General features: G+C 50.1%; 1 protein-coding gene across 3 annotated transcripts in view; it reads left to right on the top strand.

Annotated features, from left to right (window-relative positions):
- Trappc9 (trafficking protein particle complex subunit 9) overlaps positions 1–11,338 on the top strand; it is a 461,504-nt gene extending 450,166 nt beyond the window's left edge. For all 3 annotated transcript variants that reach the window (XM_048457138.3, XM_048457137.3, XM_048457139.3), the window contains 2 exons: positions 10,070–10,293; positions 10,782–11,338. In XM_048457138.3, the coding sequence (XP_048313095.3) occupies positions 10,070–10,293; positions 10,782–10,949 (392 nt within the window). In that variant the 3' untranslated portion in view covers positions 10,950–11,338. The remainder of the gene's footprint in view (positions 1–10,069; positions 10,294–10,781) is intronic.
- The last annotated feature ends 751 nt before the right edge of the window (positions 11,339–12,089 follow it).

Below are 12,089 nucleotides of genomic sequence, written 5' to 3'. Positions count from 1 at the left end.
GGACTTTTGTGTCTGGCTTGTGATAACTTCTCAGTGAGGATTGCTGCATATATGAGCCAGTGAGTGAGTGCTTTATGGATGGATGAAGAAACCCCAGGTGCTCTCCCACAGAAGAGAAGCCACGCTTCATCAATCCCAGGTCTCTGTGACTCTGTAAAGATGTTTACTTCCTTGCATAAGTCCAGTATCTTTTCCATTAGTACCCAAGACTAAGTTGTGTTGATGAAAAGCTTTCTCTAACACTCTGAGCTTTCTTCTCCAAGAAAGAAAGGGCCCTGCCCTGTGGCTAGCATCAGTTTCTTCCCTCTGGGTAGCTTAGCTTATAGTTTATTAGGAATGCAGAAAGGGGATGTTTAGAAGCCTGTGTTGTATCTAGTACATATCAGGGCCATATCCAGGCCCTAGGAAAAACCATTTCCCTACCCAGTGGCAGAATGGAGAGTTTTTGAACAGTCCCATGTCTGAGATGTATACTCTACTTTTAGGGATGTGGGAAGTATTAGCCATGACTACCTGTAATAGTGCCCTCCCTGCCCTACACCTGCTGCTGCTGCATGTGTGGGTGCTACACGTGCCTGCGATCACCCTATCTCTGAGGCCTGGAGCTATAGGGGTAAAAGGAGAGGCCAGAGGTCCCTCCACAGGGTCCCGGATCTCTCACCTGCTTGGCCATCCCTTTCCTGAGCACTTGTGCTTTGCCAGGGCAGAAGGTGACAGTGGAGATGATTAAATTATTGAAAAGAACAGACTGTTTTCCAGAACCCTCATTTGCATAGCAGCTATGACATGCAGATGGCAAGCTGTTCCTGGTTCTCAAAGCAAAGCTCTCCCGACTCCTCTGCTGTCTGGGAAGACTGTTTGCTTAGGGCTACCAGGATAAGAAACATCATGTCAGCAGGGGTCAGGGTGCCCAGCCAGACTTGTCTGCAGAGGGAGTCTGAGCTAGACGCAAATGATCAGTGACCGTAGGACAAGCCGGGCACAGTATTCTAGGAGTGACATCACTTGCAAAGGCACTGAGGTTGGAATAAGCTCAGTGCGTTGAGACACATGTTGCCCTTGGGTTGTGGGAGGAGCCAAGGGTAGAGTGGAGTCTATGGAGGTTGCCAAAGGCTGGGTTTCATGCCACACAAACTGGAAATCCACTGGAGGCTTGTAAACAGAGTCAGGACATGCTGCGCGATGGGGAAGCAGGCAGCAACTCAGGTAGCAGGGAAGACAAGGATGGTGCAGTACACAGAGACCACCACCCAGCTCTCCTGGAGACTGCAGGGGTGAGGAGGGAGAAGCATAGAGGAGCCCTTTTATAAAATTACATATAATTTATTTTGATTATATTCGTCCCCCTCAATCAACTCCTCCACCTCTCTACCCACCTAACTTCATGTTCTTTCTCTTCAAAATTAATGGAGTCCAGTTGGTATTGGCCAACCACTTAAGATCATGGGGCCTGTTCCGGGGTGTGGGTGATATACCCAGTGTCACTCCATCCAAGAGAACTGATTGTTTCCCTCAACCAAAGGCTATCATTTAGAAAAAGCTTCTTGGCTAGGGGTGGGACCTCATGCCCACTTCCCAGTCTGGCCAGTCTGGCTTGCATTTGTGTAAGCCTTGTGTGGTGTCACAGTCTCTGAGTTCATATGTGCATCTGCCCTGTTGTGTCTGGAAAACACTGTTTCCTTGACATCATCCACCACCTCCCGCTTACGGTCTTTCTGTCCTCTCTTCCACATAGATCCTGAGCTTTGAAGGGAGGGGTTTGATGGAGACATCCCATTCAGGGCTGAGCATTCCAAAGTTGCGTATTCTCTTTACATTGATTGACCAGTTGTGGCTTTCTGTGTTTGTTGTTACCTACTGCAAAGAGAATCTCTTGTGATGACTGTTGAGCAATGCATTGATCTGTGGGTAAAACAAGACATGAGCAGTTCTCTTATTTCTATCTCCTTTTAGTAGAATAATAGAAATGGTTCTTTCCTATGTCCCCACCTCATGAACTGTATCAGATATGGGTTCCATCTCAAGTAACAAGTCTTAAATCCAATAAGAAGGTTGGTTGGTTATCTCCATAATATTAATGTCACCATTGTATAGATGGACTTATCCTACAGGCAGATTGTTATTCTAGCAGATGAAATTTATTATTTTTCTCCTCCAGCAGTTTGTATATCACCTTCAAGTACTGTAAATGCTGGCCAGTAGGGGTTAAGCTCCCAGGCCAAGTACCAGCTCAATTTCTCCATGTTCTATGACTCAACTGTGTGGTATCTTCAGCAATAGTGTCTGATGTCAATAGCAGTGGCAATAGCCTATAATTTGGGGGGTTCTATAGTACCCCACTGGCCAACAACTCAAAAAGATGTTACCCATTCCTGGTACTGGGGTTTTTTAGTTGGTAGCATATGCTTAGTTGGGGTATTGGTCTCCAACTAAGGAGCATTATGTAGCATGCTCCTTCCATGGGGATGCCAGGCAGGTGGCCGAATGGGATTTGAACACAACTCTGTGTGGAAATGAAGGCTCCATGTGGAGAACTGAGCCTCTGTGTGAACATCTAGGGCTCCAAGTAGACAGAAAGTTTTGTGTGGATAGCTAGGGCTCTGTTAAGAGAGTTGGGTCCCAAAATAAAGGTTCTGGAAAGAACTGGTGGCCTATTTCCAGACCTCAGAGGCAAGGACTGAGGAACTGACCACTGTGGATTTGGCAGTGTTATTTTGTCCGTGAGCCAAGAGTGGGAGGAAGGATGCAAAGCTTAGACTGGCTGAGACTGATGGATAGAAGAGCCAAGCCAGGCTGGCCAGAATGGGCAAAGGTTCTGAGGTGCTACTCCTGGACCTTTAGCTTTGCTGCAAGAATCCAGTGAACACAAATCAGGGTTCGCCTTTTATCCACTGTCCAGCACATGGAAGGATCAGTTGTAAGAGTAAAGCTGTATAACATTGGGAGTAGCCCCAAGACCAAGCAGTGCACACATACATACCCCCATGTATTGCCTCACATAAATATTAGATAACTCCCCTTTCTCTGCAGGCATGTCTATCTCTCTCCATGGTGTTTGCTCTGGCTGTAGGTGACAAGTCCAGTGTAACATGGCCCCTGCAGTTACTCCCAATCCTGAGGTCTAAGCACTTATCCCTTTCCACATGTAGAAAGACAAGAAGAGGTGGCCTTGAGGCCCACATGCTGGGGATGGAAGCCCCATCGCATCTTCATAGCAACCCCCAGTCCTGATGAAGATTCCTGACTCACCAAAAGACAGGTAGTTAACAATGGTAGATGGCAGGCTTAATGTGGCAAGCAAGTAAAAGTACCACCAAGTCCCTTGGGAGTCATGGAGAAACTTAGTAAGGAATGCTTGTGGTAGTGACATTTGTGGATCCGTAATTAAGAAGATAAAAGAGGCCTGCAGGTTCTGGAAGCTTTTCATCCCAAGAGGAGAGAGAGAAACTGTGGCAAAACAAGGAAGCGCAGACAAGGTTACTGGATGGTTGGCTAAATGATGATCAGTAGATAATTGGTAGATGGACGCTGGAATGGATGACAAGTGGGATAGAAAGTAGATAAATAATAGGTGGATGGATGACGATTAAGTAATAAACAGATGGGTGACAGAAGATGGGATAATGGACGATGCATAAATGATGGAAGGGATAATGGACAGATGGTGGGCTGATGGGTTGGTGAGGTATAGATGGAAGGTGGATGATGAATGGATGCTGGCTAGCTGGATGCATGATAAATAGGGGATGGATGGATACGAGGATAGTTGATGGGTAAAAGAATGGTGGTCAGATGTTGTTATACATTACATCTCAGTGGAAGGCTAAGACAATCTCAAGTTCCAAGCTCAAGTTCTAGCTCAAGACTAGCTGGGCTATATATATTGAGGGTAGATGTAAAGATGGAGAGATAGTAGTTAGCTTGGTGGCCCGTAGGCCAGTGCTCTTTGGGAAGTATCTTTTTCTCCCTCCACAACTCAAACTTTTGCTCTGTTGTTTTAGTGAAGGTAGTTAGGTAGGTGAAAAGAAATTGTATGGGTCCCTCTAACTGGTAATAGCACAAAGCTAAGGCCCCCAGTTTGGCTTCCCGTGGCTCTGAACAGTATTAGAAGTGAGTGGGCACTGCCGAGAAGTCAGTCTTGGAGCTGTTTCCAGTTTATGTGACTTCTGAAAAATCAGATTTGCTTAAAAAGTCAAGGTTAAGTTCAATCCCAAGTTCCAAAGTTTTGGCCTCTGGGCATCCCTAGCTTCCAGACACCTAGAAAGAGGCATTTTCTTCAGGACTGGCCACTGAGCCTGTCGTGGTGAAGTAATGCCCTGAACTTTCCTGACTATGCCTGTAAGAACTGGGCCACAGATTCCAGACACAAGCCAGGTCAGCTGACTGCATTAACCACTGTGACCTTTCTCCTGGTCTGGGCTCATTTTAAATGGCATATTGATCTGCTGGAACCAGGATCAGCCTAGCTGTTCCCCAGGATGTCCCCAGCCCCTAGGTTTGTGGAGGGATACTGTCTTATCCTTCATATATTTTTGTGAACAGACCCAGGCATGTGGACTTCTTTTGTTAGACCAGTGTTTGTTATGGGCACAGTAGGTTTGGCAGAGTCCAGAATATGTGATACATGTGTGTGTATGTATGTGTACATACATACATACACATACATACACACACATACACACGTGTATCAAACATGGGTGGGGCTGGAATAGTGAGTAGGATGTTAATCCTGCCCCAAGCCTGGAGGTTAGGAGTGGGTCTCACCTGATTACGCTAGGGCATTGCTTTGCATTCCAGACTATATTTATTTTAGAAGGGTACATGCAGGGGAAACTCTAGTATACTGGCCAGGTTAGGTCCTGGTGTAAGACGTATAGAGCCAGACCAGGCTGGGTGGATTGAGATGGGGAGTAGTCTAAGTTCCCTGGCTAGTAATGCAGGGGAGGTAAGTTGGGCTCTGTACCCGATGGGAGTATGTGGGAAGTCCCACACTTCACATTTTCAGAGGAGGGAGTGGGAGGGCAAACTTGGTTGGTGGAGTGCTTCCCTAGCATGTACAAGGCCCTGGATCTATCTCCAGTACCACCTGATCAGGGCATGGTAGTACTTGCCTGTAATCCCAGTGTGAGGAGCAGAAGTTGAAGGTCAGCTCTTGTTAGATAGCAAGCTCAAACAGCCTGGGACACATTAGGCCCTAGTCAAGGAATGAACAGCAGGGAAAGGGCCTCTGGCTTCTGGGAATGTAGAGGGACATCCTGGGGCCCTGCCTCTGCCACAGATTAGCACCCACGTAACAGGGTTCTGACCTACACCTACAGTGTGGCCTCATGCGGACAGTGGTGATAGACATTTATAGTATTGCTAGAGATGGTGAGTCCAGTGACCACAGTCCCCAATCAGTATGGTCACTGGGTTGTGGGCAGCCAGAAGCTTTGCGCTGAGGAGCCCGGACCCTACAGAGCTCAGCCTGCAGCCTCTGAAACCCATAGGCCAGGATGAGGCCAGAGAGCCTCTTCTCTGAAAGAGGACTGCACACACTCAGCCCTCTTCTTGAACTCCAATTCACCTTAATTTTAATTTAATTCTCTTTAATCTTTAATGAAAAGTTGTAAAAGTAAATTATTTCCCCAGGAGAGGCAGTGGCTCCTCAGGAGCTCTCCTCGACTTGAGGGTAATTACATATGTAGGTCTGGAGCAGCCTCCATGCCAAGGAGCGCCATTCTGGCTTAGGAACTAATTACCTACCTCAGTAATTGTTAAAAACACATGCCATTTGGTGGATGGAGTGTGTGGTGGCACCAACTCCACAGAGCATAGGCCCTGGCAGTGGCTCAGGGACAAAAAGCCGCTGTCTGCTCTCAATCAGGTCACTGCTAGCTTTTGCTTCAGGGGTTTGGAGCCAACTACCTGGACTCTCCTACCCTCCGGGCTCCTCCTCCACCTCTGAGCCTGTCCTAGACTTCAGCATGCTGATAGTGGCCACCTTCCCAGTAACAAGGAGCCCAGAGTGTAGATATAGGGATGGCGGTGTATTACACCACTTACCCAAGAACCGGAACCACAGCCTCGGAGTCAGATCCCCATTCTACCTAAAACACCCAGGCCACTGGAATTGGCAAGTGGGCAGGCACGGAGGTGTGGATGCCCAGGAATATGCAGGGGTCTAGTCTGTGTGAGGATGGTGGGGCAGGTGTGGAGGTTAGGGGACTAAATTACAGTTACTGGGGACCAACGTGTCAGGTTCTGAGCTTCCTAACAACCAAAGTGGAAACTTCAGCTACTTGACTCTTATATCAGTAAAGAAGAAAGTCAGTGCATTTTGTTGGTTAGGCACCTAGCCATCAGCTCCATTGGCTTTGGAGAAGGCGCTGCTTGTCCAGGATGATTAGAAGTGAGATCTTATGCTAAATCTGGCTCTGCTTCCCTCAGAGGACAGCCGGTGGTTGGTGTTGAGTGGGACACCTCAGCGAGCTCTAGTGTCACCTCTCTGGCTTATTCCCTTTCCTGTCTTTCAACTCATCTACGGATTGACGCTGCTCCATGACCTCTTACAAAGCCAAGTTCCCTTCCGGATCAACCCTGGCTGTCCAGTTTGGGTCCATCCCCTCATCTGGAGCACCAACCCCCAAGCTGTCCCTCCCTTCCCCTGCCTTTTTCCTGAAGACATGCTCTTTATCCCAAAGGGGACTTTTGCTCCTGAACTATATTTAGCAGTCCCGTTTTCCAGGGCATTGGAACAAAATAGGGGAGGTGTGTGAGAGGCAGGGCTGATGGGCTTCCTAGATCTGTAGCCATGGATGAAAGGTAATCCTTCCAGTCCTGGCTGAGGGGACTCTGTGCTAATGGGGGGGGGGTAAGCTTGGGAGTGGGGGAGTGGCTAGTTGGACAGGAAACTACAGGTCATTCTCAGCCACCACGCAGTCCTGGGTCTGCAGGCAGTTGAGCTCCTGGGGTTGGGGGGAAGAGAGGAACATTGCCCTGCCCTGAGGAGCCCCTGCTACTTCCACCCTGCTCTTCCCGTCCTCCTCACTGCCCGCCGAGTCAATCAGGACGTTGGTGAGTTGGACCCGGTTTTACAGACATGTACCTGTTGGAACCTGTCACTCAACACCACCCTAAACAAGAAGGCATTTCACTCTCTGGGGCACAGGTAGCCTCTGGAGTTCGTGGTTCAGAGCCACTGCCAGGGGTGATCTGGATAGACTCAACCATTCTGTCACGTGGTTCCAGAGAGACCCAGTTCTTTTGCTAGTCCCTCAGGTGCCCAGTGCCTTTACATTTAGACTACCCTGAGGATCTAGAGCCCTCAGGACTGGGTTCAGCTGGCCCTGCCGTGTGACCCTTTGACCTCTATGCCCACCTTGCCTCTTAACTTCCCTTAAGTAGTCTGACTTGCCTGGCCAATGCTACTTTCCATCCTCCTATGAAGACATGGTGACTTGGGGCTACATAAGACACAGAGTACCATGTAACATGAGTGGGACCTGTTTGTGTTTTTCTGTCCCACCTGGTACCCCATAACTGGCAAGCCCCAGAGAAAAATCACCCACAGGACTACCTAAGTTATAAAGCTGATTGGCCCATTAGGTCAGGCTACTTATTAACTAACTCTTACATCTTGATTAACCCATTTATCTGATCTATTTTTAGCAATGTGGCTCAGTACCTTTTTCAATGGGGCAGCTCACATCCTGCTGCTTCGGTGGCCTGGGCAGGAATGGGAAGAATCAACTTCCTCCTCCCCAGAATTCTCCTGCTCTCCTTGCATCATTTCCACTTCCTGTCTAGTTTTCCCGCCTACACCACCTGCCTGGCCAATCAGCATTTATTTAAAACATGATTGACAGAATACAGACAATTCTCCCGCACCAGTACCAGGTAGCCTATGGATCATCTACGTAAGTGTCATATACCCGTCTCCTGTTCCTTCAGGCCATAGGACTGCCAATGACCAGCCCACCTTCCTGTATCCTGGGATACAGGATGCCTGCAGGATGGACCCCACTAGACTTGGTTCTCTTATTGTCTTCTATTTATAGACCTGCTTTCTGCAGAGCCAGCACCATGTCATGGTGTTAGTGCGGCAGCAGCTGCAGGTGGTATTCTGAGCCAGAGGAATTGAAGTCTGTGACTCCAGCTGCTATCAGAGATGAAAAACTACAGGACTGGCCGGGAGGGAACAGTGGTCCATGGTCCTGAGGGCTTCCCAAGATTCCTGGAATAGTAACTGACTAGATGGAATGGTCAGTCACTCCAAGACAGGCTAGAGCAGGCAGCCCTTCTGGGGAGCCTCCTATCTTCTATGTGTGAATGTGCTAGGATGCCAGGAGGAGGTTGATAGTTACAACCGGGGAGAGCCTCTCCCTCCTTCTTCTCCCCAGGAAGTAGGAACACTTTTGCCAGCTTTCAGGACAGGAAGAAGGCTGGGTGTATCGAGGGTCTCTCCTGACATGATAGGGTGGAGGTGAGGCTGAGGTCCCAGCTGGCCTGCCTTGGGCTGTGCAGAGTCTGGGCTGGAAAAGGTTAACAGGCAGACAGGAAAGGCTGGAAGATGAGCCACAGCCCTGGCCTGGCCGCCCTGACAGCCCACACAGTCCTCTGCAGAGAGAGAGAGAAAAAAAGAAGAGCTGTAATGAGCCAGCCACCCTTCGCTGGTTTGCTTATAATCATCTCTCCCTTAACGGAGCCAGCCACTGCCGCCAGCTGCTCTCCCTGTTTCATTCAAGAAGCTGCAACTGCACTTGGTTGGGCTTACTGCTCAGGGAACGGTCATGATGACCTGGCCCGAGTGGAGAAAGAGGTGGAGGACTGTTGGGTACCTTCTTCCTTTTGCAGGAGGCTCCATGCCACAGGGAGAAACTGAGGCTGGAGACAGAAGTCACTGAGCTTCCCTGCAGACTTAGCAGGTGCTATGACGGATGCTGGGATGGGGCCACCACTGGGTCCTTCCAGAGGGGCATTTCTGCAGCCTGTGTACACAGCTCTCATGCTGTTACCCACAGCATCACGCAGCGTGACCTTTAATGTTCTCATCCTAGCCATTAGTGCTGGCATCTGCTCCACTGGACCAAAGAGAGTTGGGGCTCGGCAAGATAGTGACAGGCCTCACAGGTGGGAATGTGCACACTCAGGTCCCCTGGATCCTCACTGTGGGCTCAAGAGAGCTAGAGAGCTAGCAGAAGGATCAGTCCATCCTTGCACCTCCTGCAGTTTATTAAGGTACCACTAGACGTGCTTATGTGGACGGACTAGTGGCCAGGGACCCAGGACCACCCCAGAGCCCATGACCATCAGGCTCAGGACAGATGGTCTTCTGCATTCAGAAATGGAAGATGCAGCTAAAACCAGACTCTTAGAGACAATTAATACCCTGGAGAATGTCGATTCGAGAAGTGTCCCTTCCCACTTCCCCATGTCTGTGATGAGCCCTCTTGAGCACTCTATCAGGTGGAGTCTCAGTATGGTCCCCTTCCTGGCTGACTCCACTTTCCCTTTGCTAGATTATACTTTTCCTCCAGGAGGGTTTGTTTACATCTGGGTTCCTCATCGCTGTACCTGGTATTAAGTGTTGGGATGGATGAGGCAACTGAGGGGTTTCTATAGCTCCGGCTCACCTGTACAGGGAGGATGGGTACGAGTCCAGAGAGTAGCAATAACAGGAGGCAGGCAGGAGATGTGTCTGCATCTGGGAAGGTTTGAGAGAGAGTTCCATCTTCCCCAGACCCCCTCCTTTGGGGACTCTGTACAGATCATTCTCCCAAGACCCTCTGTTTGATGAGACCTGACCCTGACCTGGGGCACTGTGGATATCAAAAGGAGAGTGTGGCTGGGCCAAGTCCATGGTCCTGCCCTGCAGGAGGAAAGAGTAGCTGTGGCTGGATCAGGTCAAGAGGAACACCATAAATCTGGGCTCCCCTTAAGGACAGCTCTTTCCCTGCTATGCCCGTCTCTGTAGACTATTTCGGGAAAAGAGAGTCCCAGTCACTCCCATGTGTCCCCAGTGCTCTGACACAGAGCAAGAAGTCAGGCGACAGACCGGTTACCTCTGATCGTCTTCCATCTCTTGCAGATGTGCTGGTGGATGGGCAGCCATGTGACCGTGAGGCAGCAGCTGCCTGCCAGGTCGGTGACCCTGTACACTTGGAGGTGCGGCTGACTAACCGGAGTCCCCGTAGCGTGGGGCCCTTCGCCCTCACCGTGGTTCCCTTCCAGGACCACCAGAATGGGGTGCACAACTACGATTTGCACGACGTCATCTCCTTTGTGGGCTCCAGCACCTTCTACCTCGACACGGTGAGTACGAGCTGCGTCGAGTATGAGCTCTGGTGAGTACGAGCTGCGGCGCAGTCTCCATGTCCAACCTATAGAGCCCCACAACCAGGGATCAGGTCAATGGTGGTGCTCCTACCTCTATGCACCCACAGCTCCTCCCTGCGGTGGTCGCTGCCCACCCAACCCAGCCCCAGAGGAGTCAGTGAGCGGTACAGCTTGGTTCAGACACCTGAACCTCAATCAGCCCGCACACAACTTCCTGCACTCCCTCTCTCGCTAAACCCAAACAGTTCAGGAAGTGAAACAGTGGTAGCTCCTCTCAAAGGCGGAAATGGCTCCTCAGATACGTGCAGCCCCTCATCCAAGGAAGCACAGCCAAAAAATGCTTTGGATGGGGGCAAAGCCAGTGTGTCCCGCCCCTCTCCTTACCCGGAAGTCAGACTCTCCCAGTAGCTTTGGGGGTGGAGCCACAGATCCGGTATGACACTACTTCCTTTTTCCCACTCCAGGTGCAGCCATCAGGCCAGTCGGCTTGCCTTGGAGCCCTCCTCTTCCTCTACACAGGTGACTTCTTCCTCCACATCCGCTTTCATGAGGATTGTAAGAGCAAGGAGCTGCCACCATCCTGGTTCTGTTTACCCAGCGTGCATGTGCGGGCCCTGGAGGCACAGGCCTGAGCCTCTCAGCCCCCAAATCTGTGTCCTTGCACCATATCCAGCTCTCCTCCCTCCCGGAAGTCAACGCGTTTGCTGTCTGCCTATTATGCTGGGTGACCTCACACCCAGTGCCAACCTTGGTGGCCATGCTCTATAGCCGGGACTGTGGAGGGTCTTTCCTGGTCTGTCATCTCCCTGTGTTCTTAAGAAGAAATGCCAAGCCATCCCTTCAGTCTCCTTAGGTTTGGCTCACCCCTGTGAATGCCGCTGACAACCCAAGCATGGGAGGTGACAATGTGAATGACGAAGGGAATGGGTGTCAGGATGTTCCCTGCCTGTGTGTTCTGGAATCCCGATCTGTGTATGTATGTTGCCATTTTCTCCAATAAAGGCCTACCTTGCTTACTTCACATTGTGTCATTTACAGGCTGTGGGCTAGTGGGAGACAGGAATAGGATTAAGACCAAACCTACCCAGCCATACTCTGCCAGGTGAGGCATCCAGCTTTTGGGTTCCATGGCTGGCAGGGTAGGCTAATCTCTGAGATAGCCAAGGATGTCAGGTGACCTCTATACCTAAGGCTCCAAGGGTCCTCCTTGCTTTCCCCTCAGAGCAGGTACTTAAGTCACCTATGGCTCTGTTAGCTTCTTGCCACTCCAAGTTGCCCAGTGATGTGGGTAGGGTCTCATCTACCCTGTTTCAGTCTCATGCATTTGAAAAGTCACTCAAGTTCTAGGAGTGGGGTGGGATGTGGTCCCTGAAATATGCTGTTAAATACACTCTGTAGCTTGCAGAGTCAGGGGCATGGCCAACACCACTCCCATCAACAGCTCCTCATAGCTTGTGCATGTTCTGCCCCTGAAAATATGCCTGCATAAACATGTTAGAAAGACGGAAGGGTACACACCTACTCTAGAGAGTGTTATCCTGCCAAGGTACAAGAGGAGCTATGCCTGATGTCAGCATGAGGGCAGGGGCCATGAAGATCTATAGTGATGTTATGCTTTCTTCTTAAAAGGACATGATCTTGATTGGTGCAATACAGACAGACACAGTTGCTACTGCAGGCCTGGGAAGGCGGATGTGGATGCAGCTCAGCTTGATTCTCAGTAGAAACATGTTGGGGATTGGTCCCTGTTATTCCAAATACACAATCTCAGA

Source organism: Myodes glareolus, chromosome 19 (genome assembly GCF_982192425.1).
Source record: "Myodes glareolus chromosome 19, mMyoGla1.1, whole genome shotgun sequence".
In the NCBI taxonomy this organism is placed as follows: Eukaryota; Metazoa; Chordata; class Mammalia; order Rodentia; family Cricetidae; genus Myodes; species Myodes glareolus.
The sequence above is the reverse complement of the archived record's forward strand: the minus strand, read 5'-3'. Positions and strand labels throughout refer to the sequence as shown.